The sequence below is a fragment of the Lytechinus pictus genome, chromosome 7, assembly GCF_037042905.1.
Source record: "Lytechinus pictus isolate F3 Inbred chromosome 7, Lp3.0, whole genome shotgun sequence".
Taxonomy (NCBI): Eukaryota; Metazoa; Echinodermata; class Echinoidea; order Temnopleuroida; family Toxopneustidae; genus Lytechinus; species Lytechinus pictus.
Genome location: NC_087251.1, coordinates 38,579,845 through 38,604,252, shown reverse-complemented (window position 1 = coordinate 38,604,252; position 24,408 = coordinate 38,579,845). Strand labels below are relative to the sequence as shown.

The 24,408-nt window shown below is 34.0% G+C and overlaps 3 protein-coding genes across 4 annotated transcripts in view; 2 read left to right on the top strand and 1 right to left on the bottom strand.

The window, feature by feature from the left end:
• The first annotated feature begins 260 nt into the window (after positions 1–260).
• On the top strand, positions 261–9,963 carry LOC129265765 (transmembrane emp24 domain-containing protein 10-like). Its single transcript, XM_064102641.1, has 5 exons — positions 261–557; positions 3,444–3,564; positions 4,347–4,417; positions 5,494–5,620; positions 8,024–9,963. The coding sequence occupies exons 1-5, from the start codon at positions 372–374 to the stop codon at positions 8,143–8,145; spliced, it is 627 nt and encodes a 208-aa protein (XP_063958711.1). The 5' UTR covers positions 261–371; the 3' UTR covers positions 8,146–9,963.
• Positions 9,964–12,439: 2,476 nt separating this feature from the next.
• LOC129264465 (uncharacterized) lies at positions 12,440–20,819 on the top strand. The gene is made up of 6 exons (XM_054902346.2): positions 12,440–13,229; positions 13,643–13,756; positions 14,356–14,514; positions 15,242–15,331; positions 16,304–16,438; positions 17,312–20,819. Exons 1-6 carry the CDS (start codon positions 13,023–13,025, stop codon positions 17,396–17,398), a joined length of 792 nt encoding a protein of 263 aa, XP_054758321.2. The 5' UTR covers positions 12,440–13,022; the 3' UTR covers positions 17,399–20,819.
• Positions 20,820–22,912: 2,093 nt separating this feature from the next.
• Positions 22,913–24,408, bottom strand: part of LOC129264464 (ATP-dependent RNA helicase TDRD9-like) — a 70,802-nt gene continuing 69,306 nt past the window's right edge. For both annotated transcript variants that reach the window (XM_064102640.1, XM_054902345.2), the window contains one exon: positions 22,913–23,756. In XM_064102640.1, the coding sequence (XP_063958710.1) occupies positions 23,615–23,756 (142 nt within the window). In that variant the 3' untranslated portion in view covers positions 22,913–23,614. The remainder of the gene's footprint in view (positions 23,757–24,408) is intronic.

Genomic DNA, 24,408 nt, shown 5'->3' with positions numbered 1-24,408 from the left:
CCTACATTCAAACATCTAATTTCCTGAATTTCCTTTATGTTTTCTCATGTAGGTACCTCAGACATTTAAAATAAATCCAGGCGTACTATAAGCCTATATAAGGATAGGGACCCGATCGAATTATTAAGTTTTAATCCCTTAATATCATTTTTTCAAGCTCAAAGGATTTTTAAATTCAGATTTTATACCGGAAGATTAAAAGGTTAACAATCGGGGAATTTTGCATAACTTTAAATCCCAGGTGGCATGTGTTCACCTTTCTGGAACTTTTATTTTGAAAAAAAATAGGGTCGACTTTTTTCTAGTGGAATTTTTAACGGACGATCTGCGCGATACTCTGTTCTCACATAAAACCGAAGCCAAGTCTCAAGATGAAGCTCAATTATATTCCTTTCTTGCCTGTAATCCTAAGCCTTTTGGCTATACAAGCTCACGCAATTTCTTTTATGCTAGCTGCTAATGTAAGAAGATGTCTCAAAGATGAAATACATAAAGATGTTCTTGTAACAGGGGATTTTAAACTGTCAGATGCACCGGGACACAAGACAACATTGCAGGCAAGTATCATTAGCGGTACCGTAATCAGTCTACCGGGGCACTCACGGGGCGGGTACAGTTGAGACCTCCGCGCGCAGCTCAGCTGCTGTCTTGGCGGCGTAGCCGAGCGAGGTGAGCTTAAGATAAGGAAAAACGGGTTCAAATTTTCAGTTTAATATTGAAAACAAAATTATAGTCTTTGCCATGTTTGCCTCTTTTTCCATAAAAAAAGCAGGAATAGAGAATGGAACAATAACAAGTCGGACAAACATATTTAGACAGCTGGCAGCCGTCTGTTTCGAGGAGTTTTTTTTAAACAATAACATTTAAATTTAACAATGCAAAATCCCCAAACGGGGCTCATCGATTTTTGTCTTTATTTCATTAAAATATATTATAAGAACTTGACCAGAATAAAGATTATTTTAACTGTTTTTAGCCTGAAATGCACCAAAACAGGGAAAAATAAAATTAAATAAAAGGACAAAAACAGTGATTTACTTCGGCTGTCGCACAACTCCCACTTCCTTGGTTTGTCCGAACTTAATACATTAATGAGTCCCTGTACAGATCGAGTAAGAACTTCGGTCTCTGTATTTGGTGAGTGGAGCCAACGGAGTTCAGCGGAACAACCAATTTAACAGAGACCGAAGCTTTTGGTCTAGGACAAACATAGACCAAAAGCTTCGGTCTCTGTTATGTTGGTTGTTCAGCTGAACTCCGTTGGCTTCACTCACCAAATACAGAGACCGAAGTTCTAGCGCGATCTGTACAAGGGACTCAATGGCCATATGTTTATGTACTTAAGATCGGATAAAACGGGGAAGTGAATTTGCGCGACAGCCGAGGTAAGTCACTGTTTTTGTTCCTTTTAACTTGATTTTTCTCCGTTTTTTGGCAATTAATGCCAAGAGGGAATATTAATTTGCATTTTGGTCGCGTTAATTTTCAAAATTTTTATTTATTAAAGACAAAAATTGAAGAGCCCTGACGGGGGGGTTTTGCATTGCAAGTCCCCTAATGGTGGCTGCACGCTAGCGAGCCGTCTGTGTACGAGGAGAAAAAAAAAAAAAAATGTTTAAAAACTCCTCGAAACAGACGGCTGCCAGCTGTCTAGGACAAACATAGCCTTGACTTAGCCTGGCTTGAGGACTCCGTGATGATATTTTGAAATATTTTTCCATATACTTTTACATCACGGAGCCTTGAAATGGCCCCCATGCATGCTTGAGCGAGACTTGTAAACACGGATGGATTTCTGTAGGAAATCCATATTTAGAGGGTGAAGTCACTCCTAGTACCAATGAGGTCCAACATTACATGTATGGACCTCATAGGCGACATCAGTAGTATTTTTGGTTAGAAATCTCTGAGAACAGGATATTTATACATTATATCACAAGTACAAGCTATATTCCTTTCTCTTATTTAAATTATAATTTTATAGTGTAAATGCATCGTTAGCAACAACAAAAAATGAAAGAAATGAAGGGGAACTTACATTTTCACGGCTTTTTCCTGATTTTCTGGGCAGCTGCTCTTCTCTTCTGACTCGCGATCGAAAGCTGATATGAAGATCACGTGATTCGCGTTCTCGTCAGCTGATAGGTTGGTTATTCTTTTCGTCAGACGTTAATAATATATATTTTATAATGCTAGCATTCATCGCTAATTTAGGTGAAAGAGATTGAAGTTAAACAGCGCCAGGTCGGAATCATAATTATTTTGGAAGAGTGTATTTATACACTCGATCTCATACCTGACGTAGACGGCGCTATTCAACAAATGCACAATCTTCAATATAAAAAATAAAACAGAAAGAACGCCTTGAACACAGGCCAAAATGCCTAACGATTTCTCCGCGGCATTAACAACTATCGTAAAGGGTGCTCCATTTATCAATAAAGATGGATGCTAAGCTGTCTATGGCGACAAAATTTGCCGCAAATATTTACGAAGAATTGTGAGAAATGGTGTGAAAATGCAACAAAAGAACCGGTGAGTACAGATTAAACATTATTAAAGTTGTAAATAGATTATACATACCTTGTAGATTTAGTTTTTAAGGTGATATTAGTGCTTAGTTCTAAGCTAGGGAGGCCCAAACGCGCGTGAGTGGAGTCCCAGTTTATTAGCACGGGTAAGTATTGGGGTGTCGCCTAGAGTGGGTGAAGTCTGCTTCTCTTGATTTTATTTATATATAGGTTGAAACCTTCACACGCCTAATGCGTATGAAGGGGTAAAAAATGTGTTAGTATAAATATGGAAAATGAGAGGTTTGTTACCAGAATGATGTCGTGTAGATCCCTCAATCCATTCGTAAATACCACAAATACAATAGGCTTGACCCTTGAACCGCTTCGATATGACGTAGCTTCAATGAGCTTTGTTACGAAGTGCCGTTTTGAAGAACAATTCGTAGATCAAAATTATTTATTTAATAATAAAATTTGAATATTGATTTAAATAGTTATTATACAAATAATAATTATTTACAATCAATATTCAGAAGTTACACTGGCCATTTATACCTGCATGACATATCAGGGTCATATGAAATGTTGGGAGTTGCATTTGACTTTTTTTTTCTAGATTGACAGCAGCTGTGATTGTTGAAATTCTGTTTTAACTTAGACAACACGCTTTTGATTCCATCAACCACTTTTTTTTTATTCAATGTAATATTCTTGTTGGAAATCTTTTTTTTTCTTCAGATTTCAGTACTTTAAAAATGATTATGAAAAGTATTAATCAAGCAACAATAAGAAAAGTATTAGACAGTTTCCAATCACCAAAATGTTTGAAAAATTCTCCTCCATTCTTTACTCTAGATGAGGAATATATTTGATGTTTGAATAAATTCTTATTGATCATGTGTTAACCACACTTTCCTTGCTTATTAACAGGTGACAGACTCTAAGGGTCATACATTGTACACAAGAGAAGAAGCAACAGAAGGAAAATTTGCATTCACTACAGATGATTATGACACTTATGAAATTTGTTTCATTACAAAAGTACCTGCAGGTAAGCTTAAACTACATGGCGGTATTCTGAACTCAGGTTTGAATTAAACCCTGGTTTAAAGTTGTGGTTTAAGCATGGATAGCCAATTGTTACATAAACCACTAATGGTAGAGATATCATATTTCAGCTCATTTGGCTCTCATATCATTCATAATTGTCTAGGAAGTATAAATAGATGATTGTCTTCACAATCGATGAATCAGGAAAGAGCACAGTAAACATAAGAAACATACAACTTCTTAAGAATTTTGATACTTTTGGCTTCCCATACTTAAACCACAAGTGACAAGTTTAAGTTAAACCTCACTTCAGAATACGGGCCATGTGTATACCAAGAGTGAAGGAGCAAGTTTTGTAACAGCAAAAAAAATTGTTGTAGCAGTAGTAATTTTAATAGAAAAGAAATAAGAAAAGGAGTAGAAGCAGTAGTAAAAATAGTAGAACTAGTTAAAGAAGTAGAAGTAGCAACAGTAGTAATAGTATAGGCACTACTTCTACTACAACTACTACTACTACTACTAGTAGTAGTAGTTGTTGTAGTAGTAGTAGTAGGGTGCCTATTACTCTAGTAGCCGATGTAATGCTGGAAGTGGTAGTAAATGAATAAATGATAAAATCTAAAAAAATAGATGAATGTAAAAGAAAGATGAAATATGATTTCCTTTAAAGAAGAGCTGACAAAAGTAATTGTTTGACAAATGCATTTTTTATATCTACTCTATGCTGCTGCCGTCTGGTGGTCTTTTAAAGATATCATGTTCTATGTGATTTTTTTCTCACAGGTATGCGTGCGGGAGAGAGGGAAGTCACTATCATAGTCAAGCATGGTGTGGAAGCCAAGAGCTATGAAGATGTAAGTGTCAAAAATTTATTTTATCAAAATAAAAATTCACTAAAGGGGCGATTCCATACGTGTCGTACGGGACATTTTGACAACAATTTCTAGTTTCCTAGCAGAATACTTGAGCAATAAAATATTCTATTTTTTCAATGATAAAGCTATAGTGAGTAGTCATGTGAAAAACTAATAACCAACACAAAAAAATTGATTGTGGGTAAATTATAGGTGAAAATATTGTGTGTCGTACGGGACGCAGATATGTCCTGTACGATACGCAACATTTTAAGCTCTAATTCACCTATGGACAACTTATTTTTATTGCATGTCTTCCCAGTAGTACTTTTACCACAAAGCAAATTGAAGTTCTTCGTTTGTTTGGACAGGAGGCTGGAAAATGTGAAAATGGCTGATTTTTCTAGCATGGAATCACCCAAAGGGATTGATAACATTGATTCAACTTTAAAAAAAAAACAGAACTGTCTGGTCCTGATTGTATCTGTGATACATTGTTAAACCCTTTTTTGAAAATTGCATCGTCAAATCGTTATTTAGTCCTTCAAAAATGGGCAAATATTCATATGACTGGAAAAACCATCCCATTCATTAATCCATTCACCAGTGCTAGGGGAATTTACCAAATCAATTTTATGTTGGGCAATTTATTGCAAATTTGCAATTGGTCGTGGTCTTGTATCAACAAGCATGAATTGATTTGCTGAAGTTGAACTTGATCTACCACTTGTAAACTTACTACTGAAATTTGCAATGGAATGCAAATATTTTCTTGCAACACCCCCTAAGATAGTATACATATAGTTAGTAATTGAAAAAAAAATCAAATATGATTGTACATGCTGGTAGTAATCATAGTGATAATAATTCATGATACAGAGTTTACAGACAACTTTATTCAGATATGAATCCTATGATTTTCCGGGGCCATTCTGTATATATCATGTCAATTTCATTCATTCCATTTGTTTCCATATTCAAGGAAATCAGTATCAAAATTTTCCAATATTGAATTAGGCAGTGCCATTTGTGTAACTATATAACTATATTTTCTCTATATTATAACCATGTTACAGCTAGCCAAGTCTGAGAAGCTAAAACCAATGGAGATTGAACTACGGAGGCTGGAAGATCTGTCAGAAGCTATCGTCAATGACTTTGGATACATGAAGAAGAGAGAGGAAGAGATGAGAGACACAAATGGTAAGTGCTTGGTATGAGGCAATCTGGGGAACATTTCATGGAACAAACACTCAGTGATTTTCATTGACTAATCTGTTCTGAGCCAATCAGATACAAGGATTTCATGAGATGATAAACAGTTGTCAGAGAAATCATTGATTATTTGTTTTTTGAAATGCTCATCAGAATTGTTATCACACATACCTGTCAGCTATATATATGATTTAAAGTGCTACAAACCCTTTCAATTTTATTATAAAAAAATACTTTCATTGATCAAATGATAAAGAAAACAAGTTTCATTCATTTACTGAACTCTTTATCATTTAGGAAATTGCTTCATATGATTTTTTTGCTATGGCATTTACCAATGCACGTTGATGCCTGTTGGTTTGAGCTGCTACAAACCCTTTCAATTTTATTATAAAACATACTTTCATTGATCAAATGATGAAGAAAACAAGTTTCTTTCATTTACTAAACTCTTTATCATTTAGGAATTGCTTCACATGTCATTCTTGCTATGGCATTTACCAATGCACGTTGATGCCTGTTGGTTTGAGCTGCTACAAACCCTTTCAATTTTATTATAAAACATACTTTCATTGATCAAATGATGAAGAAAACAAGTTTCTTTCATTTACTAAACTCTTTATCATTTAGGAATTGCTTCACATGTCATTCTTGCTATGGCATTTACCAATGCACGTTGATGCCTGTTGGTTTGAGCTGCTACAAACCCTTTCAATTTTATTATAAAACATACTTTCATTGATCAAATGATGAAGAAAACAAGTTTCTTTCATTTACTAAACTCTTTATCATTTAGGAATTGCTTCACATGTCATTCTTGCTATGGCATTTACCAATGCACGTTGATGCCTGTTGGTTTGAGCTGCTACAAACCCTTTCAATTTTATTATAAAACATACTTTCATTGATCAAATGATGAAGAAAACAAGTTTCTTTCATTTACTAAACTCTTTATCATTTAGGAATTGCTTCACATGTCATTCTTGCTATGGCATTTACCAATGCACGTTGATGCCTGTTGGTTTGAGCTGCTACAAACCCTTTCAATTTTATTATAAAACATACTTTCATTGATCAAATGATGAAGAAAACAAGTTTCTTTCATTTACTAAACTCTTTATCATTTAGGAATTGCTTCACATGTCATTCTTGCTATGGCATTTACCAATGCACGTTGATGCCTGTTGGTTTGAGCTGCTACAAACCCTTTCAATTTTATTATAAAACATACTTTCATTGATCAAATGATGAAGAAAACAAGTTTCTTTCATTTACTAAACTCTATCATTTAGGAATTGCTTCACATGTCATTCTTGCTATGGCATTTACCAATTTCAATCATGAAGGGAAGGGGAAGAAGAGATAATGATGTATAGCTTTACAAGAGGTGATTACCCATTTTTGATGGAACGTCAAGTATGCTGACAGTACATCAATCTGTCTGGCAATAGATCACCCCCCCTTCCCTTTCAATTAATAAGTTTGCTGCTCTAATGTGTTATGTGATGCTGTAAAACAGTAATCATGAGTGTTATTACTTCTTTGGAATATTTTAGTTACATTTTATTTATTAAAGCACAAGTCCACCCCAACACAAAAGTTTATTTGAATAAAAAGGGAAAAATCCCACGAGCATAACACTGAAAATTTAATCAAAATCGGTTGTAAAATAAGAAAGTTATGACATTTCTAAGTTTCGCTTAATTTCACAAAATAGTTATATGCACATCCAGGTCGGTATGCAAATGAAGGAACTGATGACATCACTCACTATTTCTTTTGTATTTTATTATATGAAATATCCTAATTTTCTCTTCATTGTCCTGTGAAACAAAGTTGTATTTCTCCATGAACATGTGGAATTACCATTGTTTAACATTTTATGGTTCAATCAAGTTTGTCCTTAACGTCAAATCTGTAAAAATTGAAATATTGTACAATTCAAACAAAAAACAAAAGAAATAGTGAGTGAGGGACATCATCGATTCGCTCTTTTGCATGTGACTAAATTTTGCATATAACTATTTTGTGAAAAATAAGCTAGACTTTAAAATGTCATAACTTTCTTATTTTACATCCAATTTTGACGAAATTTTCAGTACTATGCTTGTCTGATTTTTCTCTATTGATTTAAATCAACATTTTCTGAGGTAGACTTGTCCTTTAATGTATGAAATATATTATTTGATATTTGTTTGTATTTCAGAATCCACAACCTCCCCCCCCCCCCGAACAATATGTTTGCTGCTCTAATCTATGCCAGTGGTGCTTTCTATTGTAAACAGTTATCAATTTTATATACTAGTAGTGTTGCCGCGTTTAAATATTTCAGTCATCATTATGTATTAGTGTGAATAATGTATTCTTTATTACTTTATTTTTGTATCACAGAATCTACAAATTCCAGAGTATTGTACTTCAGTATTTTCTCGATGGTTTGTCTGATGAGTTTAGCAACATGGCAAGTCTTTTATCTCAGGCGCTACTTCAAATCTAAGAAGCTGATTGAATAGTTTTCTTCATCTATAGTGCCTTCTTTATTCTAATTTCTTGAAGTTGGGTATGGGTTTAGCCAAAATTACCAAATAATGGTCATTTCTGATTAAAAATAATAATTTTGTGATTCATGTAATCTTATTTGATAAGATTATTTAATAATGAAATTTAATACTTTTAATGGCCATATGTTATTGAGTAAAATTTGAATTAAACATCGCCATTTAACAATGGCAGAGCTGCCAACTAATTTTTAAAAAAAGTATTTGTTATGAATATGTGACTTAAATACAAGAGGTCATCTAAAAAGTATGAATTCAGGGCTGAAAAGAAAAGAAATGAAGGACAAAAGAGAAACTTCTTAGGATAACATGTAACATTGCTGTATGTAAACATTTACGCAAGCACTGAAATCTGCGCTCACATGTGCTTTAAAGTGATTGAGTTTGAGATGGAGTTCTGTATATTCATGTATATGTGCTAAGGCAGAAGTTCGTAAGTAACTTCCCAGTGAGTTTTGGCAGAGGATGACAATAGAGTGACTGTTAGAGAATAATAGGGTTCATTGAGAAAATAACAATTTTGGAGATATAGATACGGATTTGCTCTTCCTAATTCCAAAGGTTGGCAGCTCTGGTTATGGAGTAAATGGTGTCCTCACACAAAATCATTCAGACTCAATTATTATGTAAAGATCACAGTATTTTAAAAGTATAATTTGTGCAATGTGCAATGCATCATGGTTCACATTTTTTTTTTTTTTTTTAGAAAATGGGGCAAATTTTATTTCTGCTGTTGTAGTTAGAAAACTTCTCCGTCACAAAAGAACATGCTGTTGTTTCAAAGATTAATTAGTTCTATGTTTTGATGTGCTAAGAACTCATGGTTTGCTTGAACCCCCCCCCTCTTTTTTTTTCTTTATCACAATTTGTTTACATTCCTTTATTCTCTTATTTACAGCTGTGTTGTATTTCTGTGAAATTTATCAAGTTCAAGGAACTTTCTTGTGTAAGGTTTCTTCTATAAACCTTAGTTATTTATGAAGAATTAGAGACCTGCTTTATTGTATGTAGTCTTTCTTTTATGACACAGTTACACCAACGAAACTGATTCCAGGATCCCGTAACACAAAGGTTAGCGATTAATCATACGCTTGATTTTCATTGTAGCCAATGCAATCAACCAAAGTTATTACATTATTTCCAATGACATAACATTGGTCAGTTTGGAGTCAGTTTAATTGGTGTAACTGTAGCATTAGGATAGATGTCAAGGCAATTATCTTTGTATATATCAACTGGTGCATATAGATTTACATACTGTATTTCAATCTCTATCTCTAACTGAGGCCACAATGCTTAATTATTTTTGTGTAGTGGTAGTAGTAGTATCGTTTCCTTTCCCCTCTAGAATTAGATTATACAAACAATGTTTTTCTCACAATTTATATCTTCTATGAGAAGATGGATGCATGGTTGTAGTTACAGATGAGAGAGAAAACTGAGATGCTCTTCATATTTTCTCATGTTCAAGTTTATATATGTCTACTATAGTTTTTTTTTTCATGGATGTATGGAATTCTAAAGTTTGTTGACTGCATGAAGAATTTGGAAGACTTTTTGTGTCGGTTGAATGCTACCCCCTCTCCATAAGAAAGGAATAAGCGATAATAATTCAACAACGAACGAAGAAAGGGGTTACTTTGTGTTATTAAAAGTATCCTTGTAGTACTTACTTACATGTATTTTTGTGTACATGATCATGAAATTATGGAGTAACATTATGGCACACAATCAGTGTGATTATATTGAGCAAATTAAAATAACTTTTACATTGAATCAAAGAAGGAAGAAAAAAAAGACATTGATTGTAATCTGTAAGCTAGTAACTATTCAGAACTTGAGTTGACCGAAACCTTATTCTGGGCTCAAATTTTGAAAAGCCAGTAATGCAAAATGTTTGCTTACATTGTATTTTTTTCAATGCTATCATGATGAATGCATGCCATTCTCAAGACAGTTTTCAATTGTTTCAGTGTCAATTATGATGCCTATTTAAATGACAGATTCATATCATTTCAAGGCAAGTCAAAGTTCAGAATATGGGCATGAATATGTAAAGTGTGTTATTACACAACAAATTAGTTTATTATTAATAATTTGAAAGAACAGATGGCGTCAACATGGACTTGAGAAGTGATGGTCTGCAATATTTTTGTGAAATCTAATTTATTTTGATTAACGTGTTAGTAGAATGGGATATTCTTGCAGTAAATCTCCTCTGTTTACTCTTGGGTTATGATACACAGTTGGTAAGAAATCAGGAGAAGAGAGAGAGAGAAAAAAAAAAACCTGAGAGTTTATCTCTCTTATGATCTGACCTGCATTGGTTTTGTTTACCATTGACTCGAATATCTTTTTTTCCTTTAAATTAATAGTTGATTTAGATCTGGGTGGTGTTTCAAAAAGATATAAGTGCTACTAAATGCTTATGTTCCTCATCAATAAAATTATGTAACATGTGTTTGCTTGTAAGCATGCCTTTAAATTACACTTAACTCTTTCTGAAACACCTGGTTCAGTATTGTCTTATTCAAAGTTTGTTTGTTAGATCTATAATCCTCTACTGTTCATACATTTTCAAAAAACTTTCTCTTTTCATCGAAATATGAATAAATTCAAAATTAAAAAAAGACGTTTTCTTGTCAGTTTATTTAGATTTTGTGATGTCAACTGTTGTTTGTTTGTTGTATTCCTTGGGAGGGCTATATTTTGGAAGGAAGGCAAATAATATTAATATTGTATACTTTTGTTTACAAGTAATTCATAGAATATAGGAGACATGTGAAGGATAAATTTGCCAATTGGCAAACCAGTTGGTCTACTCACCATTTGGTCTAACTGGCATTTAGCTCCTTTACCACTCTTTCCAACTCCCAGTTGGGCTCATTCTATTCAGTCCAATCTCCCCTTCGTCTAACATCACTTAGTCCATTTGGTAAGATGAACTGTTATGAACAAAATTGTATTTTACTACGCATACAATGATAAGTAGATTAGATTAAGTGGAAATTAGATTAACTGAGCATTAGACTAATTGAGAAGTGGGTGTTAGAACAAGTGTAATGTAGACCAGATGGTTATTAGACCAAATTGACAGTAGACCAAATGGGTATAGCCCTTGTGGTGTTTGTCTATTTGAGACATTGACTTTGTATATAGACCAATTGAATATAAACCGATAGGAGTGTTGATGACAAGCTTTTGAGACAAATAGATAAGTCTAAAGTAAAGTTCATGAAATGGATTTAACTTGTAACATTCAAACTGAAGAAGTTTTCTATTAAAAGAACTGAAAACGTTCACAATGTAATAGAATGATATTCCAGAGATTACACCATGTTTTGGCGAATGTTAAAAATTTATAAGAACTTCCTTTGATCCAGGAGATCAAAGAACTTTTCAATCATGTAAGACTTACAATATTTACAAGCAAGATATTGGCAATCATTAATAAATAATTGGTAGTAAATGGGCAAAGATATAACCCAACAAAATACATATAATAATGGTACAAAATAACAAAGTTGCAGAAAGGAATCGAGGAGAGCATTTTAGGAAACGAATGGTAGATTTCACTAACAACTGTTCTAAATTACTGAAACCCATGCATCTGATTGGCTCAGAACATATTAGTTGAAAATCACAGACTCTTTGCATGATGGAACACTCTCCTGATGTTTAGACATTGGCGACGGAAGCCACAAAATTTAGGGGGGTCCACCTGAAATTTTGGGATGGACACAGGTAAAAAAATTAAGCAAAAAAGAAAAAAAAAAAAAAGGTTATCAACAAAAAATTTAGGGGGGCCGCCCCCCACCTCAAATTTAGGGGGACAGGACCCCCCCTCCCCTGCTTCCGCCGCCTATGGGTTTAGATATTTGAAAAAGATTTTGTTTTAAAGACAATTATCTCATTAATAGAGAAACTTAATTAAGGAGGCGCGATCGCTCAGTACGATGTGAGGTACAACTCTGGCACCATAATGTCTCTTAATAGCCCCCCCCCCCCCCGTGTAAAAAAAAAGAAGAGATTTTCTCTATATCATCCAATATTATATACTCCTAATTTAGTCTTGGGAATGAATGACGTACAACCCCTATTCTGAGGGCATTGTCCTGCTCCATCCATTCTAATCTGTGCCTCTTATAAACATTTGGATAGATCAATACTCAAAAGAAAAGACAGATTCCCCTTCAATTCTTGGCCGCCCCATGAGTAATACGCCTTCCATGTATTGGCCCAAAGATTTAGTATGGACCATATCTTTTGTGGCTGTTCTCTCGGCCATTCAGCAATATCCGCCAGACCTTTGTACTCTCCGTTAGGGTTTTATGTCAATAGCTTAGCAACGATGACAACGTTGCAAGACTTCAATAATAGTCCCAGTATATCTGTTGAAGCTAAAATACTTGACTGCATACATATACCTCCGTCTGTTATGCAAACATTTTGATCATTATGATTGCTTTTGATTTTGACTCATGTGGATATATCAAACAATATTTCACAACCCCGGATTATTGAGTTTTACGTCGTGGTGTGAGATTCTTCTGCCAATGGGATGTTGCCTATTAAGTTGGAGTATTGATTGGAGCACTGTGACGATAATGTGATTCACTGCACATTGATTATCAATTTTAGAAAAGAAGATCAACATTATCATACCACTTGTTAACATCGGGGGATCCAAGTCACATCCTTAACCGTCCATAGTTGGGCCTATTTGCGATTTGTTGTCTAATTCCTACCTTTTGAAGATACTTATATATTTGGATCAAGATCGAGGGATCGAAAGGCATAATAAATTCGTTTCAGAAGACTATTAAAACAAAATGGGCGACGAAGCGGAGAATGTGCCCGCCGAAGGTGCCGAGGTTGATCCTCAAGCAGAAATGAAATCGAACAACAAGGAATTCATGCATCTCCTGAAGGAGAAGAAACAAGCAGAAGATGCTCTTGCCGAGAAAGTCAAGGAATTGCATCGAGTCGGAGGGAGAAATTATGAACTCATGCAACAAGTTGAACAACTAGAGAAAGAGGTAAATATCTCGAAATATACACGTATTTCATATATAAGTTCATAAATGTTCTATCCATTGGTCCCTTTCACATTTAGTGTCCAAGAGAAACAATAAAAGATTACGATATGTATAGTGAGGATCAAGAATATATACTCCAAAGAGGAATTAATTTTTTTATACTCTAAAGTCCATTAGGAGTGGTCGAGGGCAGGATCCACTATGATTTATAAATAGTATGATCAAGAGATTATTATGAAGAACTACTGGGGAAAAATGAAAGAGAAAAGGGGTGACAGAGGAAGAAAAATGAACAAAGAAAGAACAGCATCAAAAAATGATTTCTGGGTTTAAAATGACGCCACGTATATCAAAATTCACTGGCGCCGCCCCTATAAAGTGCATTATCCTTATTTTTTTCTTGATTATTTCAGCTCGCTGCAGCGAAGGATCAGAATAAAGCACTGGAGAAGAAACACAAGGACGAAATGCTGAAGGCCGTCGAGAATATACCAAGTGAGATGGGCAGTACAGCTAATATTTCCAAGGTAAGATTTCCAACAACAAAAAAAGAGAACAACACGTATAAGAAAGAAAGGAAGAAAGAAGAATGTTACGGATAGATCGCATATTACTTTGGTCACATTTTAGATCTTCAGTCTGACGCTCTCCCAACTGAGCTATTTCGGCTTCTCTTTTATTGCATTATGAATATTGATTGACACTTAAATAGAGGAGTAAAATACTACCCTACTTTTCATTCTTCTGGTATATCATCAGGGGTTGAGGATTGGGATGGGGCGGTGCCCCCTCACACGTCAGCAATATTTCCTGTGGGCCTATTGGTTAGATGACTAACAGCTATTCCACGGGACAGTACCAACATGACTGCGGTAGCCTCCCATTTTCCCCCAAGTACTGAAGGGTGCATGAGGGGGGGGGGGGAACAATGGAAGGAAGGAGTACAAAAATGAGAGATATGGGCCTCGTAACATCTTCGATAAAAAAAATATGACGTCAGCTTTACGGGCTATTTTTCTCGCTTATCAAAATATCCCGACGCCGCCCCTATTATTTTGAAATATTCGAATCATCTGTTTCCTATCTAATTCACACCCTTTTCTTTTAAAATTTTGACAAATTTTAGCTTAAGAAGATGAGACCAAAGACTGGTGTTAAACACGCCAATGCTCGACTGAAACCAAGAAAGAAAGCAGCGGCAGCATCCAACAAAAACCTGAAGAAAGAAGCCGAGGCTGAGGCACAAAAAGCAGCTAACGAAAAGGATACATACAAATATTACGAGGTTAGTAGAGTATTATAATCTGGGGTAGCGTTTCATGAACTGTTTAGTCATTGATTTCCACTGACGGATGTTATTAGCTACTGCAAATCCTTGCTCCTGATTGGTTGAAAGTAAAATAGTTGGTGAAAATCACTTGCAAAACTTTTCGTGAAACGCTCCACGTGTATCATAAGCACAGTTGACCTAGATAACCTTAATTTTCTCATTGTTTAAGAATATCCTCCAAAGGAAAAATATATGAATATTAAATTCTGATGAATATATATCAATTAGATAAGTAAACAAAAATCAAATGTATAAATAAAAAATATGAAATTGATGGATGAATAAATAGAGGGATGAATGTATGAACTAATGAATAAATCAATGAATGAATAAATGAATAAATTATTGATAAGTAAATTGATAAATATTAAATAGAATAAATAAATCGAAAAAAAAAATAAATAAAAATGTATAGATGAATGAAGGGAATTAACTTACACAAGGAGAAGAATTGAAAAGTAAAGAAAGGAATGAGCCATCAGTAAAAACGATCACTGAACTCAATACCCGATATAGGAATGATATACAACAAAACAATTGTTTTATTCGTTTGTTATATACCATTAGTATGACGATTAAATTTTATCTTATTTTGTTTCCATAAAGTTTGACCTTCCAAAACCATTTGGTGTCAGCGTATATAAAACATTAATGCTCACCTACTTTTCTTTTAAACATTTAGGAAATCGCCGAGAAATTCCCCAACTTAAGACTCTCTGTGTTGATGGTAGCAGAAAAGAAATTCATCGATGCCGATATAAACGGAGACGGAGTAAGTAAATTGTTAATTTTGTCTTCACATCACTCTAAAAATGAAAGGATGGAAAGGAATAAACCATCCCTTTAAGAAGCGAAGTAGTGACAAGCTATCAATTAAAGTGGAAAACGCTGTCACTCCCGATGGAGACTATTCCACCCATTCCGCACCTTAGTGTGTACATGACATACTAACTAAACGAGAAAGACAGTTTGTCTTGATTGCTTGCAAGTTTTTTTACGAGTATATGATGAGCTTTCTTTACAATTGTAACATGTGTTTTCTTCACTTTGTTTTGGATATTTATGTTAGCAACTAACAGGAGAAGGATTCGTTTCAATCTAGCTATGTATCCGTTCATCCGTTGACACCCTAATTTTGGAATACGAGTAACAACATCTTCTTAAAAAATTAACAAACCTTAGATATTCATTTATTCAGTTATTTATAAAAGAACTAAGTGATTGAAACCAAAAATCTCTGTAGCAGAATAAATATTTGCCGAACGAAAAAACATCGTGACTGGGATTCGAACCCAAAACTCACACTGAAAGACGAGAGTCCACAAAATCATACAAAACGCATTTTCGAAGACAAAAATAAGGATAAGAACATAACATTTATAAACGGAACATAATTCAAGATTACGGTATTCAAACCTCATTATCACCCTGAAAATTATAAACAGAGTCGTTCGTATTATATATATATATATATATATATATATATATATATAATATATATATATATATTTATACGAACGACCCTGTTTATAATTTTCATATAATATATATATATATATATATACATATATACAACCCCCCTCGCGATATATGATTATTGATAATCAATCTTCATAATTCCATAAAGTCTGGTGGAAATTCAGAGTGATATATTCATATTTCTATTCTTTTAAAAGCAAATCGAAGAATGATAACAAAAGATACGATATAGCGCAAACGATCTTAATGTCTTTATTTTCTGCAGACGATCGATGGCCATGAATTGGAGAAAATTCTGGAGAGCGGGAATATGCTATTCACAAAACAACAAGTAATGGATATTGTCAAGGAGATTGATAAAGATGGATCAAATGATTTAGATTTCATGGAATGCCTTGTGGTAAGCAAAAATTGATAATGAATTAATTTTTTTATTTCCTTAACATTTATATGAATCAAAATTTGTAGAAATAAATTTTGTAATGCAAAAAGTATATATTTCATTAATATATTGAAAAGTAATTTTAAAAATGCTCCCAAGAAGGTATAATCAAATTAACTTATGGAGGATTGAATGATTTGATTTTTTATGAAGGGAAAAGTAGAATAATTACAACAAAGGCATATTTATTAGTTTATACCATTTTGCGGTAATGATAAGGTTAAAAATCAGCGTGGTACTGTATCAATAAAATAAAGTGTATCCCTTCTCAACATCTGAAACTTCACACCCTTATTGTTTTCAAAGTTTTCTAGAAATGACATTGGAAAAAGCAACATCAGTGTTCATGAATTATCATTTTTTAAATCTGAAACTTCAAATTACAACATTTTATTTTCAAAATATTTCCTCAAACAATTTAGACAAGACTTTTGGCTTTACATGGAATTCTTCTTTTATTTTATTTATTTTTTATTTTTAACTTTGCTAATTAATAATTTATGATATCTTTTATAATGTACCTTTTAAGAATAGAAAGTGAAATTAATAAAATTGAATTGAATTTAATTACAGGTATTTGAAAAAATAACGTGATTACCTTTTTAAACATAATTTTCAACCCTTTTTTTTTCGAATTTTATACAGGGCCAAGAGAGTTATCTCCTCCAAATCAACTTAACACATTTTAAGAATAAAAAATATGTAAAACTAGAACTATCCACTATTTCATTTTGTTTCAAAAGTGTTTGTAGCACCATTGTTTAAATAAAATGCCATGGTTACATTTGAATCCACTTTTAATTTATATTCTTTCTAACTTCTTTTTTATAGGTCATTGACCGGTTACACCAGAACAAGAAGACCGCGTTACCTACCACACTGGAACAAAATAAAAGCTCTGTTTGTGCGATACAGTAATTAAGGATAAAGACATTTTCTATCGAGTATTAACAAGATTTGGTAAAATAGAAACTCAAACATGCATTCGATTTGAACGCGGTGCTAACAAAACATAATTGGATGCAGCATTTAGGATTGTTATAATCTGTATACCTCAGCATTAATTGTGCCTCAGTTACACTTTGACGAAACCAACTTATGGCTGACCAATGATATGCCATGGTCTGTCTCATTTGGAGTCGGTTTTAACTCACTAGGACTTATAGTTGAAAGGATGTACCTTTTCGAGAAAAAAAAGTTAAAATATCAAACTACTACATGTAGAAGGTGGTCACACATCACTGGTTGAGATGGCGGTTCATGGCGGTTTGCCCTAGTTTGGTGCAATCTGAGATGTTCATCGAATTTGGCCACTTCGCCTTAAGTGGGTTATAATGTTTCTTTCAGTTGTGCTTGCCCAACAAAGCAATACGCGCCTTTTTGCAACCCATTGACAACAAATTAGCCAAACTCTTCTGATTGCACACAACTTCGGAGGCAAACTGCCATGAACCGCCATCCAAACCTGCGATGTGTGATTAACCTACCACGTTGGTTAAAACAAAGTTGTTTGTAGAACAATGAGAATGGTTTATACATTTAACATAAGAGCATTATTATCTCAGTGAAAGGTGAATGAATTAGATGAAAGAATGTTTAAAGAATCGATCAACTCACATGTATGGTAAGCATTTCGAAGCTGGGAGTACACAGATGAATATCCGACTGCAGAGAACTGCAACTTATGGCGGCCATAACTAAGGGGCTTCCAAAGAAGAATAAAAACACTTTAAATGGATTATGAAATGAGACAGGTGCGTTGCTATGGCCGTGAATGAATAAGCTTTATATCAGAGCCCCTGATTAGATCATTGTTGAAGCGCCGGCCAGTGCAAATCTCAAAAAAAAAAAAAAAAAGCAAGCCTAAGTGGTTTATGGTCGTTGATGGATTTTTTTTAATGAGAAATGTAAAAGTGAATAGGTGTCTTTGTCTTACAGAATGTGAATGTTCAAAGCTAATCTCACCACATACCACCAGACCATCAACAATGTTTCTTTTGATATAACAATGCTAGTTTTTGTTGTGTCAAGCCTATATGTATTTTCATGGAATTTCTTCCTTTCCCTAAGTGGCGCTAGACTCTATTGTGAAGAAATACCATTGTACTTTGGGTTCTTAATGACTGTGCTAATGTGCTATGTAAATTACATGAACAAGTTTCCGAGTGCTAATGACCTCATTGCAAGGCTAGCTCTTTGTGAGTAATATGTGCAAAATTCAATATTTTCCAGAAAATTATTGAATATCTGTATCAATTACTGTTCTCTTTAAAAGTTTAATAATATATGAATTAAGAAACTGGCTATTCTGCTTATTTACCATCTAAGATGATAATTCCAAGTAAGAAAGTTGCAATGACCTAACCAGTGTTTTATTTTTTCAGAAGTAAATTTGTGATTTTGCCTCCTCAGAAATAACACATTGAGAGTTCATATTTTCATTAAAAAAACCCAGATGTGCAACACAGTGTTGTTTTCCATATCATTTGGAAATGTATATTTAGTAAAAAGCAAGAAAAGTACAGATATAGAGTAGTGGACTGTTTGATCACATTCCACAAAATTGGTTGAAGATGTGCTTTGTGTTTATTCATTTTTTTTAATATGATGGTGCCATCTTTTATATATAAGGATTATGATAATCTGTAATATTATTACTTGTTAAGTTCAGAAATGCTTATTGATTTTTTGTCTATATATTATGCCATTGAGTATATGTCAAGTGCTTTTTGTCATTATTTATTATATGTTCATAATCATTGTCAATTATGTTTATCATTGTATAACATGTTCTTCAAATATACTTTCTATATTAAATGTACTTTTATCATCATACATTTGATAACTTCTATGTCTTTTCAGACAACCGTGTCCCTCTATATGGAATTGGAAATAGCCGGTTTTTTTTTTATATAATGAAGTTGATAAATTTATAAACACAATGGAAGGTGAAATAACTGGCTCAAGGTCTTCATTCAAACTTGGGAACATAAAACAAATCAAAGTAATTCCACACACTCATTTTAAAGAATTTAAATGTGGAACTATGAATGTGGAATTAAGGGTTGATCAAATCAATGTTTCATTTATTACAATTTTTGTTAGATTTTGGACCGTTTAATAAGGGCTGCTGAGCTGTTACCATGGTAGTTGCCATAATAATATTTACCATAGACGTAACTGGGCCCTAGGCTTGCCTGTCATGGCAACAACCTTTGAAGGAAAGATTCTTTGAAGTGACAAGCCACTGAAAACCAGAAGTGAATGATACATGTTAGTCAAGACATTAGTTGTCGAGAGAACATTTCATGAAGCCATTTGTATTAGTATGACTTTCATAAACAATTACATGTGAACAGAAAGCCGAGTTGGATTTACTGACCTTTTTGGCAATACCTATTAATATTCAGTGGAAAATCAAAATTGAAATTAATGACACATATATTGGTCCATGAAATGAAAATAGAATTTTTTTAATTGTTGGGGGGGAAAAGCTTTCCATAATCAAGTTGTATGTAAAGTGATGTCTTACTTTAATAGCTTTATGAAATACCTATGTCTTAGTAATAATATTAGGCATTTATATAGTGCCATCTATCTAGAAATATTCTATTCCGAGGCGCATTGTATATTATTATTACCCCAGCTTTAGCTCGAGCTGCCTTTCAGCGTTCAGTGCATTCAAGGAATTAATCCTGCCGGGTACCCATTCACCTCACCTGGGTTGAGTGCAGCACAATGTGGATAAATTTCTTTCTGAAGGAAATTACGCCATGGCTGGGATTCGAACCCACGACCCTCTGTTTCAAAGTCAGAAGACTAATCCACTGGGCCACAACGCTCCACCTGTCTTACAAAGAGATGCAATAGATCCAACTCAAACTCAGATTGTGATTGATCTTAAATTCCTATCATTTAACTACACTTATTGAGATCAATCCCATTATGAGTTTGATTTTTTAATCTATTACAACTCTTTGTCAAACGGGGGCCTTGGTATTCTGAAGATATAATAAGAACAAATCAACTAAACAAAAATAGAAAATAAAGTCAAAGTATTGTTTCAATTTGTTTCTTTATAAAACAAAAAATAATTGACGACTTGTCAATGTCATGTTATTTACAACATAACCAGAGTTTGAATGAAAATATGGATGATATAAAGGAAAGTAATGCGGCACCAAGTCAGTACTTCCTTAACAATAATAATAATAGGAGGATACCATACCTCATTTTGTTGGATACAACCAATAACATATGACGTATAAAATGAAATATATATATGTACATGTTTAAAGCTAAATGTTGAAATAAAAAAAGAGAACACCTATATAGGGCATATCACCTTTGAATGTTTCCTTACTCTTCAGCAGTATGGGATGGAAATGTGTTTCAAGCTGTGAGAAAGAGTAAGTGTGAAGGAAAGAAATGCATAGACCAGAACTAAAACCCACCATATATCAACCACTGTCCTATTTTTTTTTGGAGGAACAATAGCATTAGAAACCAACTCTCAAACATGACTTAAGATCTGTGTAATTTATGATTATATTTGATAAGATTTGATGGTTGTTACATCAAAGCTTTAAATCAGATAGAACACCTGCAGTTAGGACTGTCTACAATTTGAAAACAATCGGCTTTGACCATGTCACCATGTTCTTCATTCAATATATTGCTATCTCTTTAAAAATTGGATCATAAAAAGATAATACGTGTGCACCATTTCCCCCCCATTTTTTTATTCTAAGTAACATAATTTCTGCAAAAATGACATTGATATCAACTTTGCACACCAAAAAAATAAAAATTTTCCTTCAAACACAATCACATCAATTTCCATTGATTTCAACATTGATTGCCTGAAATATACTGTGTCCAATCAAAACACTCACTGATATAGGGACCACAGACAAGGATGCACTTCCATGATTTCGTCGCTTTTGCTTTATAAAAAAAAAATACTCCATTGCAAGTGTCTTTAATCAAAATTCTTCAACTCCAAAGAACACTGGAATAAAAATATACTTTTCACTCCCTAAATATCTGGATCTTTATATCTTCACCAGATATCAGCCTCGATGAAGTTTAAAAACTCATCCCTTGAAAATTAAGAAAGCGTCGTTATAAGTCCTTTTATTGGTACTTTGTAGGAATCAAGGTTCAAAAATTAACAAAGCATCTTTAAAAGTCCTTTTAGTGGTACTTTGTAGGGATCAAGGTTCAAACTAGTGTTCATAAAATGTCACATGATTTCAAAGTAATTGTGAAATCTATGATAAACAAGTAACTTATTGCGAAAACAACAAAATTATAGTCATATTCTTTTGACATTGTGGGCCTGTTTCATAAAGACTTGAGTTTGACATTATGGTAACTACTATAGAAACCTTGATTATGATTGGCTGCTGAACACTGTTACCATGGTAATTGCCATAATGGAAAAGTTACCATCTTTGTAAATCTTTATGAAACAGACCCCTGATCGATATGAAACAATGCAGAACTGTCAATGCTGGTGAAATAATTTTAAATCTAAGGAGTTTCAATTACAGACAACAAAAAAAGGAGACACTCAAATGCCTCATTACGTTAACACCTCCTGGCTACATCAATATTTTTTTCATGTGATGTTACACATGTAAAAAAGATTGTGAATGGTACAATATTTATGTTTAGAAGACCCCAACTGAACCAAGATAATATTGACAATGCTTTATCACATTAGAAGAGAGACACAACTGATGGTACGTCACTTATGCCAGTTCATGCATTTCAAAATCAATATCATATGACTATAAATATGGTTATCCTATAAAAGATGTCATCCCCTTGTACAAAGACACAATATAATCATGTATCCTGCATCAGATAATGCGTATTTGGCATCTAATAACCTCAAATTTCAATGTACATAATTTGTATTCTAACATTTATCTGCCAAAAAAAATCCTACCAGTAAAAGGAAATAAAGGTATTGAAACAACAGTGGAATATTCTCAACAAATGAAAAGAAATGGTTTCTTTCAATATTTAAAGAATACCCATTTGATTCAATTACACAACCTCAGGTATTGTATATTATTGTGAATATCAAACTGAAATAAAAATGATGATTTTTATTTCTATTTCAAGGGGCTGCTACATGCACACATTTCAGCTAATGTACTTGATCTCTAATCTGTTTCAAAGTGGAGAGTGATCTAAGACTTGTTCTCCAGGAAAAAAAATTATACAGAGATATGAAAATGTAAGTGGGTAGTATTCCGAGGTCGATGTATTGGACTCTAAATGATTACCAGACTTGAGAGGACTTTGAGGCCTATTCTCATTCTATGTGAGATCCAGGTCAGATGATGGTAAAGAGTTTGAGGACATTATCAGTCTTCGGGGTGGGAATGGGGGAGGGGGGTTCTCAGGGGGGGGGGGGTCTCTCTCTCTCCTAGAAGGCAGTATTTTGAGGCTCATACTAGAGAAAGGTCCAATCATACAAGGGGAGGTGGCTTCAAACCTTGTTATTGCTTTAAGTCAGCATTACTCTCAGTTTGATATAAATAACTCTAGGTCATTACATCATCATCGCATATCATTCCACACAAGCAGTGTTTTGGAGATGACAGTACAGACCTCTAGGTAAACATCATACTAAATAAGGTGGCTCCAAATCTTGTTCTTGTTCCGCATAGTCAGTATTCTGAAGTCGACAGTAAATATCTTGAGTTCATTACCAGATTAGAGAGAGAGATCCAAAGTTTTTACATGAGTAGTGTTCTTGAAACAGTAGTATAGATCTCTATGTAATCATCATACACGAGGAGGTGGTTCCAAAGCTTGTTCTTGTTTTAAATGAGCAGTGTTCTGAAGTTGATAGAAGAGATCTTCAGGTCATTGTCAGACTTGAAAGAGATCCAACACTTTTTTGTTCTTGAGATAACAGTGTAGATCTTTAAGTAATTATCAGATTAATGGAGGTGGTTCCAAGGCTTGTTCTTGCTCTAAGTGAGCGGAATTTGTAACGTGGAGTATAGAACTCTGGGTCACTACCAGACTAGAGAGAGAAAGATCCAAAGCTTTTGACATGAGCAGTGTTCTTGGGATATTAGTCAAGATCTTTGGTTACTCCTGAGGTAATCATCATACTAGAGGAGGCGGTTCCAGGGCTTGTTCTTGTTCTAAGTGAGCAGTATTCTGGAGGTGATAGTAGAGATCTCTAGGTGAGTAGCATTGCACGTCACACAGGATACACGTGATTGGCTTCACAAAGTGAACGGTCGATCTGTGAGAAGAGAGATGAAATGGATTATGAGTCTACTGAAGAAACATGGGAACAATTATCAAGACTGAATGATTAAAGTTGAACATTCTATATAGTGTTCAGTTAGTCTTTCCTACAGTATATCATGTGGTGATGATGATGATGGTGGTGTCGGTAGCAGTGATGGTGTTGGTGGTGATTATGATGATGACGATGGTGACAATGGTGATGATGATGATGATTGTGGTTGGAAGTAGTGGCAGCAGCAATGATGGTGTTGGCGTTGGTGGTGATTATGATAATGATGATGATGATGATGATGGTGATGATGAAGATGATGATGATAATGATAAATGATGATGGTTGAAAGTAGTGGCAGCGGCAATGGTGACGGTGATAATGATGGTGATGATGATGGTGATGGCAATGATGATGATGATGATAGTGGTGATGATGATGATGGCGATGATGATGATAATGTTGATGATAATGTTGATGATGATGGTGATGATGATAGTGGTGATGATGATAGTGATGATGATAATGTTGATGATGATGGTGATGATGATAGTGGTTGGTGATAGTGATAATGATGATGATGGCGATGATGATGATGGTGATGATGATAATGTTGATGATGACTGTGACGATGATGATGATGGTAATGATGATG